At 41.5% G+C, this 23160-nt stretch overlaps 1 protein-coding gene across 6 annotated transcripts in view; it reads right to left on the bottom strand.

Annotated features, from left to right (window-relative positions):
• Positions 1–23160, bottom strand: part of ERC2 (ELKS/RAB6-interacting/CAST family member 2) — a 1553364-nt gene that overhangs the window by 1228704 nt on the left and 301500 nt on the right. For all 6 annotated transcript variants that reach the window (XM_082265097.1, XM_082265099.1, XM_082265101.1 and 3 more), the window contains one exon: positions 3231–3305. In XM_082265097.1, the coding sequence (XP_082121223.1) occupies positions 3231–3305 (75 nt within the window). The remainder of the gene's footprint in view (positions 1–3230; positions 3306–23160) is intronic.

Genomic DNA, 23160 nt, shown 5'->3' with positions numbered 1-23160 from the left:
TCCGTCGGTAACGACCGATGCGGCTCGGGAGCCGCTCGATCGTTACCAGGGTGAGCGGGAGGGGACGTCCCCCCCCTCCCCCCTCCCGCCACCTTCCGTGGCTTTGCTTGGGGCTCCCGTCGAACCGGGAGCCCCGAGCACCCAGCTGGCACGTCCGCCGGCTGGATGGAGTCCCGATGAATGCCGGAAACGGCATAGATCGGGTCTCCGATGAGCTAACCCGGAGGCGGCGTCCATGACGTCACTTCCGGGTTACTGTGCTGCAAAAGGCGGCAAATTTTAAAAAAATGCAGTTTTCGGCGTTTTGCATACATGGAAGTGTAGTGGAGGGGTTTGGGGTCTTTTAGACCCTCGATCCCTCCATAAAGAGTACCTGTCACTACATATTGGTGTCACAAGGGATGTTTACATTGCTTGTGACAGCAATAAAAGTGATCAGATTTTTTTTTTTAAAAAACCTGTAATAAAGTAAAAAAAAAAAAAAAAGAAATAAATAAATAGAAAAAAAAAAAAAAAAATTTAGCCGCCCCCGTCACCGTTAGCTCGCGCACAAAAAAACGCATACGCAAGTCGAGCCGCAAATGAAATCGCTGTTCAAACCACACATGTGAGGTATCCCCACGATCGTCAGAGTGTGGGCAATAATTAAAAAAAAGAGCTACACTCTAACTCTAAACTGGTAACCGTTAAATAAATTTAAAGCGTCGCCGATTGAGATCTCTATTGACCGTAGTTTGTCGCCATCCCACGGGGAGGCGCAATTTTAAACCGTAACATGTTGGGTATCTATTTACTCGGCGTGACATCATCTTTCACAATATACAAAAAAAATGGGCTAACTTTACTGTTTAGTATTTTTTAAATGCAGCGAAATTTTATTTTTCTAATTTTTTCCAAAAAAATGGCGTTTTAAAGACCGCTGCGCAAATACCGCGTGACAAAAAATATTGCAATGACCGACATTTTATTCTCCAGAGTCTTTGCTAAAAAAATATATATAATGTTTGGGGGTTCTAAGTAGTTTTCTAGGAAAAAATACTGGTTTTAACTTGTAAACAAAAAGTGCCCGAAATAGGGCTGGGGCTTAAGTGGTTAACCTGGGTTCGATCGAACCCCAAGGGTTCGGTGAGTCAGCCTCGCGGGTTCGGCGGAGGTCATTTCTGAACAGGTCTCTGAAAGACAACAGCAGAAGTCACACTGATTTGCAGTAAATATTCATTATTATGTTTTTGTGTGAAAATCATGTTTTAATGGTTTTGTTCTTTAATGGTTTTGTTCATTTTGTGCACCTATGTATAAATATATACCTAAATATATACCTATGTTTTGAATTTGAAAAAAATCATATTTTATTTTTCCAATTAAGAAGGGTTCGGTGAATGCGCATATGAAACTGGTGGGGTTCAGTACCTCCAACAAGGTTAAGAACCACTGGCCTAAGCTATAAGAAGATTGTCAAGACACTGAAACTAAGCTGCAGCACGGTGGCCAAGACCATACAGGACAGGTTCCACTCAGAACAGGCCTCGCCATGGTTGACCAAAGCAGTTGTGTGCACGTGCTCAGCTTCATATCCAGAGGTTATCTTTGGGAAATAGACGTATGAGTGCTGCCAGCATTGCTGCAGAGGTTGAAGGGGTGGGGGGTCAGCCTGTCAGTGCTCAGACCATATGCCGCACACTGCATCAAATTGGTTTGCATGGCTGTCATCCCAGAAGGAAGCCTCTTCTAAAGATGATGCACAAGAAAGCCTGCAAACCGTTTGCTGAGGACAAGCAGACTAAGGATATGGATTACTGGAACTATGTCCTATGGTCTGATGAGACCAAGAAAAACTTAATTGGTTCAGATGGTGTCAAGCATGTGTGGCGGCAACCAGGTGAGGAGTACAAAGACAAGTGTGTCTTACCTACAGTCAAGCATGGTGGTGAGATTGTCATGGTCTGGGGCTGCATGAGTGCTGCCTGCACTGGGGAGCTACAGTTCATTAGGGGAACCAAGAATGCCAACGTGTACTGTGAGATACTGAAGCAGAGCATGATCCCCTCCTTTCGGAGACATGGCCACAGAGTAGTATTCCAACATGATAACAACCCCAAACACACCTCCAAGTTGACCACTGCCTTGCTAAAGAAGCTGAGGGTAAAGGTGATAGACTGGCCAAGCATGACTCCAGACCTAAACCCTATTGAGCATCTGTGGGGCATCCTCAAACAGAAGATGGGAGAGCGCAAGGTCTCTAACATCCACCAGATCCGTGATGTCTTCATGGAGGAATGGAAGAAGACTCCAGAGGCAACCTGTGAAGCTCTGGTGAACTTGATGCCCAAGAGGGTTAAGGCAGTGCTAGAAAATAATGGTAGGCATACAAAATATTGACACTTTGGGCTCAATTTGGACATTTTCACTTAGGGGTGTACTCACTTTTGTTGCCAACTGTTTAGACATTAATGTCTGTGTGTTGAGTTATTTTGAGGGGGCAGCGAATTTACACTGTAATACAAGCTGTACACTCACTACTTTACATTGTAGCAAAGTGTCATTTCTTCAGTGTTGTCACATGAAAAGAAATAATAAAATATATACAAAAATTAGATACTGTATCATACAATATGGTTTGCAATGCATATGACCAATTATTGTACAGTGGGATAGGTGGGACAAAGTATACAGTATGGTAGGCAATGCATGGGACCAACATAGTACAGCAAAGTAAGTGGGATATAAGATACAACATGCTAAGGAATGCATGTGACCAGTTGCTGTACCGCTGCATAAGTGGGGTATAGCGTAAAGTATAGTATGCAATACATGAGACCAAATACTGTACAGCGGGGTAAGCGGGGATATATCAAACAATATTGTAGCCAATGCATGTGTTCAACTACTGTAAAGCAAGTTAAGTGAGATATAACGAACAGCATGGTAAGCAATGTGTGTGACCAGAAATTGTACAATTGTTTAAGCGGGACTTAACATACAGCATAGTAAGCAATGCATGCGACCAAGTATTGGACAGCAGGGTAAATGGGACATAATGTACAACCAGGTAGGCAATGCGTGTGATCAATTATTGTACAGCAGGGAAAGCAGAACACAATGTACAGCAAAGTGACATGCATGTAACCAAGTATTGAACAACAGGTTAATGTATAGCATGGTCTTTAAATCATGACTGTTAACATACAACAAAAGGTATCTAACACAAAAGATAGGCTGCAAAAATGTACCTTCATCTCAATGACGGTCTGCAGAGCTTTGGTCTTTGCCGATTCGGGCTGGTGTTGATTCCGTCTGTGCAGCTCCTGTGGAGGAACACGATAAAAATAAGCCTGTCGACTCATACTTTCATTTTATTAACGGATCATAAAAGAATTGTCCACTACAAACACTGGGCTGAAAGTTATTTTGTACAAGTATATCCAGGAGTCTACAGGTACACGAGACTGCAGCAGTCACTGTCTTGTGTTACAGCCAATGCATGAATTAATGCTGGGAACACTATCAATTATTAATGTTCACCATTGCCAAGGTAGCAGGCTACATCTTAGTGCTAATAACAGCATTCCCGCTGTCCTGTTGATGAGATGGCATGTATTCCAATTGATGAAGATCAACACAGGGCGGGATCTTAAAGTGAACATCTTCTGTTAAACTGCCAAAGAAATGTAGGAATTGCAATTTTAATAACACTTATGAAGTATTGGGGTTTTGGGGTATTATTAAGAGTGACATTCAACTGCATCTCACATTTATATTACCCAGCACCATCTACCCCATGTAAGCATCGCCTTATACTACGTAAAACAAATCTGTCTTTACCTTCCGTAATCCCCTGATCTAATCCACAGTCCTAGTTATTATCCTGATTTTGGGTGTTGGGCACCTTTACCTGTTTCCCCTGTCATTGCATAATAAAGCACTCAATGCTTGAGTGGCCAATCACCAAAATACCTGGCTGACTATATGGTATGAACGGTATTTTCTTAAGGTTATTGCAATAGCTGTTAAGGGGACTGGCAGACAGGAGTGAGGTAGGTGAGTGAAGGCACCAGATTTGGAGGGTCAGAAAGCAGAATGGACAGCAAATTACTTTCTGTAACTTCACCCTACAGAGACAATCTTAAAAAAAAAAAATTGTAATAAATAACTGCACATTTTTACTTCTTTCTGCTCATACAAATAAAAAAATAACTGAATAATAAAGTATAAATAATATTATAATAAATTATAAATCACTACTAAATAATAAATAAAAAATAAATAAATAAAGAACTTAACCACTTAAGCCCCGGAAGATTTTACCCCCTTCCTGACCAGGGCCTATTTTGCGATTCGGCACTGTGTGATTTTAACGGACAATTGCGCGGTCGTGCGACGCTGTACCTAAATTAATTTGACGTCCTTTTTTTCCCACAAACAGAGCTTTCTTTTGGTGGTATTTGATCACCTGTGCAATTTTTACTTTTTGCGCTATAAACAAAAAAACAGCATCAATTTTGCAAAAATAACAATATTTTTCACATTTTTTTATATGAAATTCCCCCCCAAAAAAATGTAAAAATCAAAATTTTTTAACATTTTAGGCCAATTTGTTTTATGCTACATATGTTTGGTAAAAAAATCACAAAAAGCGTATTTTAAATGGTTTGCGCAAAAGTTACTGCGTTTACTAACTAAGGGAAAGATTTTTGTCATTTTTGTTGGTTTTTTTTTAACGCGTAATGGCAGCGATCTGCGATTTTTTTTGCGGTACTGCGACATTGTGGCGGACAGATTGGACCCTTGACTGACATTTTTGACACTTTTGGGGTTACCGGTGACATTACTACAGTAATCAGTGCTATACATATAAACTGTTACTGTAAAATGACACTGGCAGGGAAGGGGTTAACTTTTTTTTGAGAGGAAGGGGTTATGTGTGTCCCTAGGGGCGTGATTCTAACTGTGATTGGCTGTGGCTTGAGGTGTAGGAACAGTGATCAATGGTCCTACATAGTAGAACCGTATGATCTCTATTCCTACACAGGGGAGAATGACAGGCGGCTTGTTTACATTAGCTGCCTGCCTTTCTCCTGCTCTAACGGACGATCGTAAGTGACCGGCGGACATCGGGTCTGCCGGGCACACGCGTGGGGGGGTCCGTGACCACGCGGGAGCGCGCCTCCGGCAGGCGCACGCTCGCTCCCCAGACCCTCACAGGCTAGCGACGTAGCCCTACGTCGCTTTGCCTGTGAGGGGCTGACTGCCGACATAAATCGTCGTGCGGCGGTCGGCAAGCGGTTAAAGCAGAACTTTACCTATAACAACTTGATAAAAAAGAATGTTCTTTAGCCAGGGACATTCATTCCACATTAATAATTATGCTACCAAAATTAGTGTGTGCTGTAAATTGCCTCCAGCATTGCTCTTGTTTCTTCTTGATGGAGACTGCCAATTTGCTGTCGCCCACAGCCCCTGAGCAGCAGTAAATCTTTAGTATGGCAGCAGATCAGCCTCTAGTGGCTCTGATTTTTGGCACAGTGTGAAAAAATAGAGAGCAACTGAGAATGTGCAGAGCAGGGTGAGATAGCGTATCACTGAATTTTAAACAGTATAGGCACTTATTTTTAATTTTTTGATTAAAGTTACACTTTAAAGTAAACCTTTCATGAGAGAGGCTACCATTTTGATCTCCGCTTCTGAAAAAAAAATTCCTAACTACTGCACTAATGCACTGGTTAGTTTGATTCTCTTACTGAAGAAAGTATTTAGAACAGAAACGTTAACCCTTTTAAGCCACAAGATAATCAAATTTTTTGTGAACAGACCAAATTTAGACTTTTGGAATATAATGCAAAAAAATTTTTCTAACTTTTTTTATTTATTTCTTTTGTTGCACCATTTCTTTTTTTTTTTTTTATAAATCCTTGAATTTATTTTTATTATAGGCAGAGAAATTGCCAAAATGCACACATATTATATATATTTATTAATTTTTCAAACTTTTTTACTAAATTATTTATCCTGACCTCAAATATGTATACATTTTGATATTTAAATCAGCACTGTATGGCTGACTAAAAAATGTGTATTTTTAGATTTCTACAGATTAGACATTTTCCAGTACAATGGCTGTAATTCAATTAGCTAATTAGTCAACTAGCCAGGGATGACGTTAATGTACAGGAGGGCAAATGCAAGAAGGTTAAATAAAAAAGACTGATTTTTTTTTTTGCTTACAGTAAAATCCTTTTCTTGGAAGTTAATTTAGGGACACAGGATTCTAAGACATTTGGGTTATACTGCCATCCACAAGAGGATTGGAACATTATAATTTCTGTGCAGCGCAATTTAAAATACAATCAAAGTGATAAACAATAACAATCCCCAAATAAAATCATATATCCCAAAATAATTTTAAAAATACAAAAAGTCCCCAAATGCAGACATATATAAAGTCAAGAGTGCTGGTCTTTATTATTTGTCTGCATTTGGGGACTTTTTAAATTTACACAAATTATTTGCTATGATTATATGATTGTATTAGAGATTGTTATTGTTTATCACTTTGATTGTATTTTGTATTGAGCTGCATTATATTTTAATTAGGACGATCTGGAGGGTGTGGTAAAATTACCCTGGGAGTGTTTAGCTTGCAATTTATTTTTTATGTGCATAACATTGGGTGTTTTTGTTTTGTATTTGGCAGCGCTGATTGATTTGTGTCTGGATTTGGACATTGCCAAACAAAACAACCTTTGACCAGCCTGGTAAAATACTTCCCACTCCCATCAAGCAGTGCCGAAGGCAAGACCATAGACCTTAAAGCGGAGTTCCGGCCTCAAATACCTTTTTTAACTAAAAATACCCCTATAATACTAATCCACCGCCCTTTACAGAACCGCTATTCTCATACTTAGAAGGTGTATGGTATTGGATTTTAGTCAAAATCTTACTTTTAAAAACGCTGTCTGGGTGTGGCCATCTTGGATGTGGGCATCTGAAGCCGCAGTGTTATCTGCTGTGTCCTTCTTCCTGATACCAGGGAGTGTTCTGGGAGTTCTTCCTGATTCCACCCTCCTGGGAGTGATGACAAACAGCTCCCAGGATGCAATGCAAAGGCGGAAGTGATGTCGGTGGCCTCGGCCACAGAGGGGGGAGAAGGAGGAAGTACAATAAAAAATGCCCTGAAAAAAAGGTAAGGGACCCCCGAAAAAAATTGAAAATGCCCAATTGTTGATCAGCATAGCGAGCACTCCAGGAATCACTAAAGTTGGGAATCACTAAAGTTGCAAAATAGGCCGGAACTCCACTTTAACTGGGCAACACATCTGTGACTATGTTGCATTGAAGAAGGGACCCTGTGTGGCCATGAAACGGTGGCTTACTTCACTGATGTAAGATTGCACTAATAAAAAAAAGTGTTTATGTTTGCAACAGAGTGCTGATAACGCCTCATTGTTTTACTGTGGTTTGCACGGTGCCTATGAGCACCCAGCTACTATGAATGTCAAACACTAAACGGAGTGTGGTTCTCAACTTCTGATTTATGTCCATTTTCCTAGGACTCTTGCTAAACCCGAGGCATGATTGGAGCGGGAGGAAATTTACCAGACTGATCAATTTTTTTTTTTTTTTCCCAGTGTTCAAATCTTCCAGTAGGTGGCAGTTCTACCCAATTGTCTCTAAATCTTGTGTCCCTTAACCCCTTTGGAGCCTAAGCCTTTTTCTGACACTTGTTGCTTACAAGTTGAAAATCAGTATTTTTTGCTAGAAAATTACATAGAACCTCCGAACATTATATATATTTTTAGCAGAGACCCTAGAGTAGGGATCCTCAAACTACGGCCCTCCAGTCCGTCCCCTGAGGCATTGTAAAATTCGGGCATTCACAGACATGACTAGGGATGATGGGAATTGTAGTTCCTGAACAACTGGAGCACTATAGTTTGAAGATCCCTGGTCTAGGGAATAAAATGGCCGCTGTTGCAATATTTTATGTCACACTGTATTTGAGCAGCGGTCCTTCAAACACAATTTTTTTGGAAGAAATACACTTTTATGAAATTTTTTTGTGTAATGTGAAAGATGATGTCATGCCGAGTGGATACCGAACATGTCATGCTTTAAAATTGCACACGCTTGTGGAATGGCGACAAACTACAGCACTTAAAAATCTCCATAGGGGACACTTTAAAATGTTTTAATGGTTTTAATGGTTACCAGTTTAGAGTTGCAGAGGAGGTCTAGTGCTAGAATTATTGCTCCAGCTCTAAGGATTGCAGCGATACTTCCGATGTGTGTTCTGAACACTGTTTACATTTGTGGGCGTGACTTATGTATGCTTCTGCGCACAAGCACGGAGGGGTGGGGAACTTTACATTTATTTTATTTTTCTTATTTACTTTTTTTATTACACTGTCCCTTTCAACAAAAACTTTTGATCACTTTTTTTGCTTTTACAAGAAATGTTAACATGCCTTGTGACAGTAATAGGCAGTAACAGGTACTCTTTATGGAGGGATCTGGGGTCTATAAGACCCAAATCCCTCCATTGCACTTAAAAGCATTGGATTGTCTGTTTGGAATACTGACATTTTCTTAAATCTGGTGCCTTTAAAGCTCAAGTAAACAGGAAGTGATGTCATGACATAGCTTCCGGGTTACTAGATTCTGAGACCAGATCAAAGATGATTCGACCGAAACGTGACAGCTGGTGGCTCGGGCCCTCCGGTGGGACGGGAGACCCAGGCAGAGTGGCGGCAGAAGGGGAGTGCTGCTTGTAATAACACCCGAGCAGCTTATTAAAAAAGCCGACTGTCAGCTCTAAAAAATGGCACAGAGGTGATGCCTGCAGCTGCAGGCATTACCCCAGTACAACCCCTTGAACCCGAAGGCCGCATATTTGCGTTACGTTGGTGTGAAGGAGTTAATAAAGAGGGGTAAAAAAAGAGAGAAGATTGTGTCATCTTAAAAAAATGAGCAAATATTTCCAGGCTCAATACTGTGTGCACTTGCAAAACAGTGAAAAACGAGATACTCAAAATTGTAAACAGGCGACATATAAAAACTGTTACAGTCCATTAGGTTAAAGCCCATCAGAGGTAAACTAAAATGACAGCCTAAAATTATACTAGGGAGATATGTTATGCAATTTGGGTTTTGTGTATGTATTGCAACCAGGTAGTGTGTGTACATGTACATGCATGTGTATGTGCATTTGCGTGTGTGTGTGTGGGGGGGGGGAGGGGGGACTTTAATTTCTTTATATGTTTTAATATATTTTAGCCTAGGTTCACACCAATGCAGTGCGGGAAACGCCACACTCCGTGCTGATTTCCCGCACCACATTCTGTGGGATCAGCAGCAGATGTCAATAAAAAGTTAACAACACCCCAAATGCAGGTCACAAATGTGGTGCCTTTGTCTGCATAGGATCACATGGTACAAAATGACCATGTGATCTGATTGAGGTGCGGCTCCAAACAAAAGGTGCATGCACATCTTTGATGCAATGTGGTGCGATTTAAGCCCATTCAAACTGAATCACACGTGAATTGCACAATAATATGGAGCGGTTCCTGTACGATTCACATGTGGTCTATAGTATGAACCGAGGCTTGCAATTTTTTAAACATTTTTTTACTTTATTTATTTACTATTTATCATGAAGGGGCTGATAAGCCCCTTATGTGATATTAATGACAGGTCCTCTTAATGAAGACATCAGGGGTCTATGAGACCAGGAATGGGCTAATTATATAGTCATCTGGTTGGTTTTTCACTTTCACTGCTCTGCCATAACATAGTTACGGTGATGGCAGCAAAAGCATAAACTATGAACATTACCTGATTGGTAATCACTTAGATTGATGACTTTACTTTTTGCTTTTGGATAGAGTGGTGAAGGGGTAGAACTCCTATCAACTTCTGGGGTTAACATTCTCCATTTTTTTGTGGTGACAATTGTCACGGCCATTTAAAATCTGATCAGGAATATTTGCATGTTTGTAGGCACGTCCATGTCTTGGCCCATGCTCCATGTCCAGATCTGCTCAACTGAAAGTTGAATAGGCATAGATGGGTTTTCTTAGGCAATCCACCAAGATAGGCTGGCACCTATAATGCTTCCGACTCTTAAGCCCCTGTAGACACGATCAGAATAAAAAGTATATATACTTTTTTCAAAGCGATTGTACAATAATCTGATTGTTAGTACATAGCTGTCGTCTGCTATTTTCAGAAGGGGCAAACATGAAGATGTTACTCGTACGATACCAAATCGTATGATTTTGGTTTAATCAGTACAGTTTTTGTCCGAACATACAATACAAATACATTTTATAACTTTCAAATGTTTATTCTGTCGTAGAATTTTTAAAATTTAGTATTCTATTCGTTTTCGATATGGAGACTAGCATGCAAAAAAAAAAAAAAACGGACGACCATTCGTCTGATAACCTCATTATGTGTACTAGGCTTTTTTGTCTTACTGTAAAAACCTTTTCTCTGCTGTTCATTGACGGACACAGCTCCATATCTTCTTAACCGTTGGGTTATGCTGCGTCCTACTCCTGTAGGGGACAGCATAACCCAACGGTCAAGAAGATATGGAGCTGTGTCCATCAATGAGCGAAAGAGAAATGCAAGTTTGCCTGAACTTTATATGGCCAGATAATGCAAGCACATATTTCTGCCGTCGACAACCTAATTTACAAAGGACAATCACCAAATCCTGTAGGATTAATGGTTGTTTTGTAATAAAATTAATATTAATATTTATTATTATAATTACACAAACATCCTTCTTCAGACACCCAGAAACAGTGTGCAGCTATTTTATTTCGAAGTAAAACGTAAGAAGGGAACATAATCAAAAAAGCAAATCAATCTGCTGTAGCCCCCGGAGCTTACTTCATCTCTGGAAAAAAAAAGAACACCTTGTAGGTTAAATAAAAAAGCCAACACATGTAGCAAAAGATTATGGGCTGTTTAAGTGGAGTGGTCTCCAGAGAAGTGCCTAAGTACAACCGTGCTACCCAATACTTTCCTGTATACGTTATTGGTTCCATCTGCTACTGTCTAACTCCAGCCTTTCCACCTTGTGTCTGAGCTGGTGTAACTGTGCATACTTTAGACGTCTCTCAAGATTGGATTTCAGTTCTCTCAGCACATCGATGATGTGTGGAATTTCTGATTGTCCGAACTCAAACACTGATCTCTTGTTCAAGGAACTGGAAGACAAACTAACATAAACAGCTTCTCCCAGTCCACTTACCAGTTTCCAAATGTCACTTTAATCAGTGAGATCCGCAAGTATTCATTATGGGGAAATCCCTAGCAAAATAACCCATTTGGATGGAAGAACTGCGTCAGACCAGCTCAACAGTTTTCAAACTCTGGAAGCTTGGCGTCGTGCCACTTCAGAGTTGTCACATTCCTTGAAGTAATACTTTCTGCATGCAAAAACTGCTGTAGTAAATTAGAATCCTGTAGATTTAGGATCATTGCCTTTGGTGCATGCCTATGTGACATATCTGTTCTTTGAAGGTACCAAATCCAGCCATTACATACAGGCTTTTTTATTGCTAATAACCTCAGTGATGCTTTTCATCCAGAATGGTTTGTTTGATTTATCACAACAACAATATAAATTCAAAGCTGAATAAAAAGACATCTGGTGTTGCTTGAAAATTTCAGTTAATTCTCTATTATCCAAAATTGTGAATGCGGGGGGTGATTCTGGCCTGAGTTAAGAAACGTCTAATAATGTATTAACAGAGAAGTACGGGGTTATGAAAACCCAAACATCCACACTCACCTCTATGCTGCAGCATCAGTGCGATTTTGAGAACTAAGTGATCAGATGACCGCTGATCACTAAAGCCCCGTACACACGTACCGATCGCCGGCCGAACGATCGGCCGTCTTTTGTCCAGGGCTGTCCTGTCCGCTGAAAAGTGCAACAGACTGCACACGAATTTTGTCGGCCAACAACAGCCGACTGCAGAAGTGATGTCATGTGATGGTTAACTTTCCGTGTCTTTTTTCTTCTCTGAGCATGCCCAGTCTTGCAAATCTGCTGATTGTCGGCCGAAATCTGTACTGACTGACGCACAATCGGCCGTTCTGTTGTCGGCGTACAAAAATGTTAATGCCTGCAGGACAGATTCTGTTCGGCCGAAAATGCGCTGTCGGCTGTCGGAAGCATCATACTAACAAGCCGACAATCGGCCGATCGTTCGGCGCCCGAATATTTGCGGCCGACAATCGGTACGTGTGTACGGAGCTTTAGTCCTTGATCTGCTCACAGCAGAGATCAGTGACTCTCAGTCACCACTCTCCACTCTGCTCCTCCAGCAGTCAATGGAGACCTGGGTTGAGGGAGTCGCAGATGGAAATCAGGCAGCAGGCAGCAGAATGGATCCCGACAATATTGTCAGGATTCTTTCAGAGCCCAGAGCAGCTCTGCCTCTTCAGCTGATAGCAGGCAATAGCCCACTATCAGCTGACTTTGGGTGACAGGAGAACAAATGTAAGTGTACTCCTGTGACTCACAAAAGAAGTATGACCAAAAAACCTTTAGCCATATAAAGCTGACCATAGTCTGTCAGGTTTTTCTCATTTGATCACTGCCAGGGGTCATAGCTGAAAGCAGTGATCATTGTATTCTAACAGCTGGGAAACCTCCTGCTGTCAGAATACAATAGCTCTCAGCAAGGGATGCCTCCACTAACACTGACTATGTTGATAGAGGAATCAAGCAACTTTGTTTCCTTCAACCCATGGTTGAAGGACAGAAAATTGCATAATGTATGGCCTGCCTTACTCTTTTAACGATTGTCTCTTTCTGTTTGCAAACTAGTTGAAGCTTTCATCAGTTACCCATTGGGACGTTTACATACCTCCTATTAGGAACCCCAGAAGAGGCTCTCACAGTGAGAGGTACACCAAGAGGAACTTGGACCTAGGTACTCTAAAGATTTCAGTGTACTTACATTAAACGTACATTTACCACACTTCTTAGCCCTACAGACCTACACAGACGAACTCCCACTACCCCTTGCTGTTTACTTACCTGAGTAGGAAAGCTTCAGCTGGCTCTGTTGTGTACATAGCACCTGCCCAGTGAGCCCTTGTAGACTTGTATAGAGCTGTCTTCTAAACATCTCCAATCATATTCCCTTAGCAGGCTTTGGCAATACTTTATCATGTACTAAAAAAAATATTTGTTTAAACATGCCTTCCAGCAGTCTCCAGCTATGTGGGATTGTCTACTCCTGTTGTTCTGTGTACACTGTGTCCAAAGCTTATTATAAGCAAAGTACCATGGGATCTGCATATGTATGAACTGGCATGTGAATGAGCCAACTACAGGATTTGCATATGAATGAGCTTTACTGCCTCTCTGGCCAAGAAGGTAGGTAGAAGATGCTGGAAGAGGGACCTCAGACAGTTGAAAGAGTGAGTTTAGTTCCTCTTTAAGGGTACGTTCACATTGGAGGCGGGTTTGAGGCAGGTTGGAAATCGTTGAGATGAAATCGCACGATTTCAAATCCGCGTTTCAATGCAAGTTCGAGGGCGATTTAAAGAACATCTGTGCAGCTTCACTGCACAGATGTCTATTGGAATCGCCCCCAAAGTCACCAAGAGTAGTGCAGGAACTACTTTTGGAAATCAGTGTGGCGCCGCAAAGCTGTAAGGGTAGATTTAGACTTGAATATAAATCTTTAAATCTCCCTTGCCTCTGAAACCTGATCACACTCTAGAGCACGGGGTCTTCAAACTATGGCCCTCCAGTTGTTCGGGAACTACAATTCCCATCATGCCTTGTCATGTCTGTGAATGTCTGAGTTTTACAATGCCTCATGGGATGTGTAGTTCCGCAACAGCTGGAGGGCCGTAGTTTGAGGATCCCTGCTCTAGAGGCTACTGATAGGCTGTGAGGACATGATGCAATGCCTCCTAACTTCCTGTTTTAACCCTATTTTTGCTTACAAATGCCCTCCAAACGCATGCATTGTTACCACCCTCTCCATCAATTGACTATGCTGCTGTCCAAAGGTGGCTTCATTTTAAAGTATAATTCAAGTAAAATTCTAACTGAGTCCAAATCTACTCCCCATCCTCATTTTAGGACTATTCTATCTATCCTGTAAAAGAAAAGACTTCTATACTTACCTATTCTGAAACCACTCCGGTCCAGTCACTTGACTGGCTTCCAGTGCCGGCTTCAGTGTAGAAGAGGTACAACCAATAATGGCTGCTCGATAATAAGCCTATAGGTGACATCATCGCCCAGGCTCTGCAGCCGTTGTCACTGCCTCTCCTCTACAGTGAAGTCAGCACTGGGACCCAATCATATGACCAGACCAAAGCAGCTTTAAAATGTATTGACATCTATTATTTTACAGGGTAGAGAGAATTGTCTTAGAATGGGGGGGGGGGGGGGGGGTAGATTTGGGCTTAGTCAGAATTTGTCTGGAATTACACTTTAAGAAAGTGATCAAAAAGTAATGAGTGGCTAACTTCCATAGGAAAAGTGGCATCTCACTGACTGCTCTTCTCCGATGGGGAAACTCTAAAGACTGAAAATACAAAAGAAAGGAGACGCAAACACCTTGTGCATTACCCTTGGACACCTTCAGAGCTCTGAGGAAGGGAGCATACTTCCCGAAACGCGTCAACGATCCTAAAACAGGGACATGTCCTTTTCCACATTGAGGTGGATTTGTTTTATGCGATTTTACTCTTCGTGTTTGTGATAATGTTTTTGGCATTCAATACATTTTTAGAAGGTGTCCAAGGGTAATGCAATAGGTGCTTGTGCCTTCTTTCTTCTGTATGCACAGGAGTGCCTAGGCATACTTACATACCAGGAAGTACACTGCTATTTATCAGAAGTAATTCAGGACAAAGTGTACATTTTACATACCGAAGCAGGGTACCGCTTAGGAAGACCTAAAGTAGAAGTCTGGTCAAAAGTTAAGAGTAAATCTACTCCCACCTGCCTGTCTATACTTACCTAATCTAAGTGCAGTCTGGTGCAGTCACATGATCGGGTTCTAGTGCTGGCCTTAGTGTAGAGGAGGAACAGCTGGCAATGGATATCCCATAGTAAGCCTATGGGTGATGTCACTGCCCATGCTCTGCAGCTGTTGCCAGAGATCTCTTCTATTCACTGAACCCAGCTGATTAGGTGATTAGGTGGGAGGATTAGGTGACTGGACCAGAATGCCCTTATAATAGGCAAGTATAGACATCTTTCGTTTACAGGGTAGTTAGCATAGGACTTAGAATGGGGGTGGGAATAGATTTAGGCTTAGGTAGGTTTTACCTGGACTTCTACTTTAAAGCCCGTTTCTAGTAAAAAACGCTCCCTTAGGTCTAGTGGATGAGTAAAGGAGTTTGAGTTAATAGATCCCCTGCTGTTACGACAGAAGTGCTCTCCTATGCTCCACCAGAGGACTGTTCCTCAACAGCCTCACATCCATTGCAGGAGTATGGTCCCTGCATTTTTCTTGATAACGTCAGGGGCATCCAACTGCCAGAGCATAACAGAACAGATCTTGAAAGGCAGAGGAGTCTGCGAGAACAGCAGATCGATAAGTAAAATTGCTTCTCCCGCTACCCTAGATATAAACGAGCAGTTATGCAATACAGGGGTAGCCCCGCTGCATGGGAGAATTTTTACTTTCCCCTCAGTTCAACTTCAACATTTTTAAATATTCCCTAAAATTTACAACTCTTCACTTTTTAATTTCAGGTCCATTTTAAGCCATCAACCTTTAGATACCTGCGTTTTGGGATTTGCCCTGTTTTGCCATAACAATACATGGATGTGGAAGAAATGATTCTATCAATATTTTAACATCTCTCAGTTTTCACAAGAGGACATAACATTAGGTGAGGACTAAACCTGTTTAATTTTTAATAGGATTAATGCATTGTTCTATAAAAATATTACATTACAGTTCGGAAGTCAAGCATGATGTGCCATCACAGCAAGTATTTTGCAATTTATACGCTCACTGCTTGAAAATGCTTACTTTTTTTTTTTTTTTAATGCAGGGATTAAATGAAAATATTGGACAGCGCTTTGATGAAATAGGCAGTTTCAAGTAGACAGTATGCACAAAACATCTTTTTCAGGTATAGGCTGCTCACATACTGAGCAGTGCTTTACAGAGTACACACACAATTCACATCAGTCCCTGCCTTTAAAGATTACAGTCCAGTGTCCTGTTGCACTCATACACACTTTGTAATCTTCATAACAAGCCAATGAACCTCCCAAATATGTTATTTTGTTGAGAGAAGAAAGTAGAGCACCCTAACAAACCCAAGCAAAAACAAACTCCATTGCAGATATCGTCCCTCGTGGGATGCAACCGTTTATCCACGCTACTGACCACATATGAGAAACTACAATAGTATTTAACCACTTAAGCCCCGGAAGATTTTACCCCCTTCCTGACCAGGGCCTATTTTGCGATTCGGCACTGCGTGACTTTAACGGACAATTGCGCGGTCGTGCGACTATGTACCCAAACTAATTTGACGTCCTTTTTTTCCCACAAACAGAGCTTTCTTTTGGTGGTATTTGATCACCTGTGCGATTTTTTGATCAAACAAAAAAAGAGCGTTGATTTTGCAAAAATAACAATATTTTTCAAATTTTTTTTATATGAAATTCCAAAAAAAAAAAATGTAAAAATCAAAATGTTTTAACATTTTAGGCCAATTTGTTTTATGCTACCTATGTTTGGTAAAAAAAATCGCAAAAAGCGTATTTTGATTGGTTTGCGCAAAAGTTATTGCGTTTACTGACTAAGGGAAAGATTTTTGTCATTTTTGTTGTTTTTTTTTTTTAACGAGTAATGGCGGCGATCTGAGATTTTTTTTGCGGGACTGCGACATTGCTGCCGACAGATCGGACCCTTGACTTACATTTTTGACACTTTTGGGGTTACCAGTGACATTGCTGCAGTAATCAGTGCTATACATATGCACTGTTACTGCAAAAATGACACTGGCAGTGAAGGAGTTAAATCTATTGGAGAGGGAGGGGTTAAATGTGTCCCCAGGGCGTGTTTCTAACTGTGATTGGCTGTGGCTACTAGTGTAAGAACAGAGATCAACGGTCCTACATAGTAGAACCGTGTTATCTTCATTCTTACACAGGGAAGAATGACAGGCGGCTTTGTTTACATTAGCCGCCTGCCTTTCTTCCGGTGTAACGGACGATCGCGAGTGCCCGGCAGACATCGGGTCCGCCAGGCACACGTGCGGGGGGGTCCGTGACTGCGCGGGAGCGGGAGCGCGGCCGCTCCCTAGAGCCTCACAGGCTAGCGACGTAGTACTACGTCGCTTTGCCTGTGAGGGGCTGACCGCCGCAGTAAATAGTCGTGCGGCGGTCGGCAAGCGGTTAAAATATTTTATTGTTTTCGAGAAAGCAGGGAAGATTGTATTTCTATCAGGTTTTTATTGCTGTCTGTGGCTAATAGAATACTATACCTTATATATAACAAGTTAATGGTACATATCCATATTCCCTTATATATTACTTTACTATAACTAAAAGATTATCCCTGAACTGCAACTGTATCTATCTACCTAAGGGAATCATCCCTTTCTTTATTATCTGTCTATGTAGTCTCTACTAACCTTTGCCGGCATATCTTTCCATTCCACCCATCCAGACTTCAGGGCCCTGGAAGTAACTCATTCACACCCGAGGGCATAGTGAATGGGTTACTCAATTTTAATTTCAGCCTTTGGCTCTTATATACAGCATACAAAACAGGAAATATTTCCAGTCTATACACGTCATATACTACATATAGTAAAAATAGAATCATGCATAACAGGAAGAAGTCCTTTACTATAATCGTCATCAAGAGACCCTTTAACCACTTCTGGACCGGAAGGATTTGCCCCCTTAATGACCAAGCCATTTTTTGCAATTCGGCACGGGAAATTGTGCGGTCATGCAACACTGAACCTAAATAAAATTGATGTCCTTTTTTCACCACAAATAGATCTTTCTTTTGGTGGTATTTGTTAACCTCTGCAATTTTTATTTTTTACGCTATAAACAAAAAAAGAGCGACGATTCTGAAAAAAAAAAACCCAACAATATTTTCCACATTCTGCTATATAACATTCCCAGAAAAAAAAATGTAAAAATCTAAATTTTTCATCCTTTTAGGCCAATTTGTATTCTGCTACATATTTTTGGTTTAAAAAAAAAAATCGCAATAAGCGTATTTTGATTGGTTTGCTCAAAAGTTATTGCGTCTACAAACTAAGGGAAGATTTAAAGAGGGTGTAAACTCATTAAACTTTTTTTTTTTTTTTCCAACCTGAAAGAGAAACCCATAATGCGCTAGTATGCATCGCATACTAGCTCATTATGAAATACTTACCTTAGAACGAGCCCCCGCCGGCACCAGCGGCCGCTCCTTCAGGGCGCATGCGCCAGTGATGTCACTGGCTGCATTTAAGGTAAATATCTCCTAAACTGTACATGTTTAGGAGATATTTACAGTACCTATAGGTAAGCCTTATCATAGGCTTACCTATAGGTAAAAGTTGCAGAGGAGGGTTTACTTCCTCTTTAAGTAATTTTTTTTTTTTTGTACTAGTAATGGCGGCGATCTGCGATTTTTAGCGGGACTGCGACATTGCGGCAGACAGATCGGAACCCCTAACTGACATTTTTGACACTTTTGGGGGGACCAGTGACATTACTACAGTAATCAGTGCTAAAAATATGCACAGTTACTGTAATAATGACACTGGCAGGGAAGGGGTTAACCTTGATCAAAGGGTTAAGTGTGAGCCTAGGGGGGTGTTTTCTAACTGTATGGGGGATGGGCTTGTGAAATGATCATAGAGACCTGTGATCTTATATAGAAGGATCACAGGCACGCTGTGATCATTTCAGAGAGAAGAACGGTCGGCTGTGTTTACATCAGCCGACCGTTCTTCTCTATTAGCGGGGAGATCGCCTCTGAGTTAACCCCTTCCCTGCCAGTGTCATTATTACAGTAACAGTGCATATTTTTAGCACTGATTAGTCCCCTCAAAAAAATGTAAAAAAAATGTCAGTTAGGTGTCTGATCTGTCTGCCGCAATCCTGATAAAAATCGCAGAACGCCGACATTACTAGTAAAAAAATAAATAAATAAAAATGACATAAATCTTTCCCCTAGTTTGTAGAGGTGATAACTTTTGCGCAAACCAATCAAAATACGCTTATTGGGATTTTTCTTACCAAAAATATGTAGAAGAATACAATTGGCCTAAAATGATGAAAAAATTAGATTTTAAATTTTTTTTTTATTGGGAATGTTATATAGCAGAATGTAAAAATTGTTATTTTTTTTTTCAGAATTGTCACAATTTTTTTGTTTATAGCGCAAAAAATAAAAATCGCACAGGTGATCAAATATCATCAAAAGAAAGCTTTATTTGTGGGAAAAAAAGGACATCAATTTTATTTGGGTACAGTGTCGCATGACCGCCCAATTGTCCGTTAAAGTAACCCAGCGCCGAATCGCTAAAAACAGCCTGTTCATTAAGTGCAGGTTCACACTAGTGCGGCTTGCGAGATCGCATGTAATTCGGAGCGCACTGCTCCTTCATTACATGCGATCTCATGTGCGGATGCGTGTTCAGCCATACACTTTGTATGGCTGAATTCGCACTGTATCCGCACCAAACACGCACATGAGGCATATTTTCAACCACATCAGGATCGGATCGCACAGTGGTTCACACTTGTGCAATCTGATCCTGTGCGAACTGTCAGATCGCACTGCGATATGCGTTCAAACCGGGGGTGCCGTTAACATTTAATTGACACCCCCTGCGTATCGCATATGGCAGTGTGAACTGCCAGATGTGCGGATGCGATGCAGGATCACGCTGCATATTTGCAGCGTTCCCGCATCGCACAAGTGTGAACCGAGCCTGAGGGAGTAAAACCTTTGGGTCCAGAAGTGGCTAAAGTAAAACTCCAACATTCAATGAAGCATGACTATATAACATTTAAATAAAGAATAATACTAACAGTGGCCATATTAGGGAAATGTTCCCATACTTTCTATCCCTCTGACAATCATACAAGTAGATGTGCAATTTGTTTCAGTCTGAACCTGAATTCAAACACATTTTTGGTTATTTGGAGATTCATATGTATCCGGATCTCCCAATGACAATTGTAACAAATTTTGTTGAAAAAAATTGTCATTTTGTTTTGTTTTTTTCGATTTGTAACGAATTCCAAATTTTCGTAACGATTCAAATTTGAATCGGTAAAAGCAAAACGATCGACCAATTCAAATTCTGTGTGAAGAATAGCTGGTTGTTAAGGAGCTGGCTGGGAAGCGTCCTTAACAACTGATGACTCATCAGTTGTCAGCCACCTTCCTCACTGACAGCTGAATGTTAACAGATATGACTGTAAATAAAAATTCAGGAACAAAAAGCAGCGTGGAGGTACCCTCCCTATCCATACCAGGCCCTTAGGGTCTTGTATGGATTTTAAGGAGAACATTTTTTTAATGGTGTGGGGTCCCCCCAAAATCCATACCAGAACTTTTTCCAAGCATGCAGCCTGGCAGGCCAGGAAAGGGGGGGGGGGGACGGAGACGAATGAGCATTCCCCCTTGGTGGTTGTGGGTGTGCGGGGAGTGGCTTATCAGAATCTAGAAGCCCTCTTTGACAAGGGGGGCCCAGTTCTGGTCCCCTCATGTGAATGAGTATGGAGTACATATTACCCCTACTCATTCACCAAAAAAAGTTAATAAAAACACAACATCAGTTTTTGACAAGTCCTTTTTTAAAAAAACTAAGAAACACAGATCCGATAAAGAACGATAAAAAAAAAAAAGTCACCTACCGAACATGATTACTCCTGCCAGGTACCAAGCCGAATGACAGGTAAACATAGGGGCAGGGGTCACCCGGTGACTTAACCGAATGATCTTGCCCATTTCTTACTCTCTTTGGGGTGGGATCATCCAGTGACCTCACCAGGTAACCCCACCCCCGTGTTTATCTGTCATTCAGGCCAGTGACATCACCAGGTAACCCCACCCCCATGTTTATCTGTCATTCAGGAATAACACTCGCCCAATATGAGGTAGACATGGAGGTGGGGTCACCTGGTTACATCACCAGCTTCCTATCATTAGTAACATAACAAATCTATCTGAAACTAAACTATACAAATTGTTCTGTTCTGCACATGTCTACATACAAGCAATTATGGGGTGGGGTTGCCACTGGAGCAGAAAGGCAAAGAAAACAATAAAAATAATGTCAGAAATCCTATTTTTCCCAATGACAACAACAATGGGGCACTATTTTTTGCACTGATAGCAATGATGAACCAAACACACACACACACACACACACACACACACACTGATACCAATAATGGGACACTATTCCTGCCACTGACACCAATGATGGGGCAATATTCTTCCCGTGGACACCAATGATAGGGTACTAATCCTTTCACTGGTGCCAACAATGGGGCATTATTCTTTGCACTGATGCCAATAATAAAGCACTATTCCTCCCACTTATACCAATGATGGGGCGATATTCCTCCCACTAACACCAACAATGGGGCACTATTCTTCATATTGACACCAACGACCACGGGTACTAAGTCACAAGGGCCAGTTCACTGCCTTTGAGGGAGAGGCAGATTTTGGCCAGTGGGAGTGAAAAATATACAGGCATAATAGGTCAGTGAAAGTGAATGATGATGCCTCAGGCTCATTAGTCAGTGAAGGTAAAAAATTACCTAGTGCCTGTGGTCAGAGGGAGAAGGAATACTGCTACATCATTGGTGTCAGTGGGAGGAACAGTGCTTGATCATTGATATCAATGAGAGGAATAGTGCCCAAAAATTGTTGTCAGTGGGATGAATAGGATCTAGCATGTAGTGGTCAACTGTAGCCCAAAGAGATTGGCCCTGAAGAGTTGGACAGTAGTCTTTGGTGTAGCTTGAGATATCTACTGGAAAATAAAAGAGGGAGGCAGGAGTTTAGTAAATTGCTTAAAAAAAAGTTAAATGACTTAAAAAGAAGTTCTGCAGTCAAACCAAGGGGTGGGAAACACGCAAACTTCCAAATACAAGGGTGGAGAAAACCTTTCTCCACACAGGATAACTGTGGTCACTCTCAATGCCTCCAGGGTTCCCATCCTGGGTCCTCTATGGGGTTCTCACTCAGGTATAAAGAATCACAAGAGGAGTCTGCGAAAATAATTTGTCGGTGGCCCAATCAGCAGTGCACCCAAAGTTATATGTCTAAAAATGGGTAGGAGACGTCTACTTTAAAGAACATCCACCAAGGCACGCACATCCATATCTGGTGGTGCCCTAAAGTACAAAAGTTTTGGCAAGCAATCTTCCATATCCTTTCCACCCTCATGGAAGTGTCCATCCCCCCTGATCCATCCCTAGCTCTCTTGAACCTGAAGCCAGACAACGTCTCCAAATTTCGACATAAGCTATTCTTGCAGGTCACAACAGCGACCAAACAAACCATAGCAAAAGCTTTGAAAACACCTCACTTGCCTTTACAGGAAGTGAAACATAGAGTCACCAATGCGATGATTCACGCCAAAACTGACAAGATAGAGAAATTTAATAGACTCTGGCACCCTTGGGTGACCCATTTTCTACCCCCCAATTTTGACGAATCCCTCTTGTTGCCTTGATCTGCCTCCACGACCTGAGCAACTCATGACATTTGATTCCTGTTTCCCCCCCCCCCCCCCCCCCGGCGACATACCTTCACCCACCCCCTCTTCTCTCCTACCCCACTCCCCACCCCCCTCTTTTCCCCCTCCTTTTACTCCCCTTCTTCTTTCTTTCTCTCCTTCCCCCCTCTCTATTTTTCTGCAAACAATTGCAGTTATACCAACAACGTTCCTGTCTAGGTTAGCCACTATTATTCAACCCACTGTTATATGTTATATGAGTTCTGTGTTTCCCTTCCCATTTACCGCTTGTAACTTCTTGTTCCAGCAGTCTTGGACTATGCCCATGATGATTCTACCTTTCTCATACTTCCCCCCCTCTGGGATCTGAATATCTCCAAACTGCTACCTCGTCACTCGATGATTGACTGTTGGCTATGCCTCCCCACCCAG

This window comes from Pelophylax lessonae (assembly GCF_965119305.1).
Source record: "Pelophylax lessonae genome assembly, chromosome: 8".
NCBI classification, from domain to species: Eukaryota; Metazoa; Chordata; class Amphibia; order Anura; family Ranidae; genus Pelophylax; species Pelophylax lessonae.
This window is presented reverse-complemented; position numbering and strand designations above follow the sequence as displayed.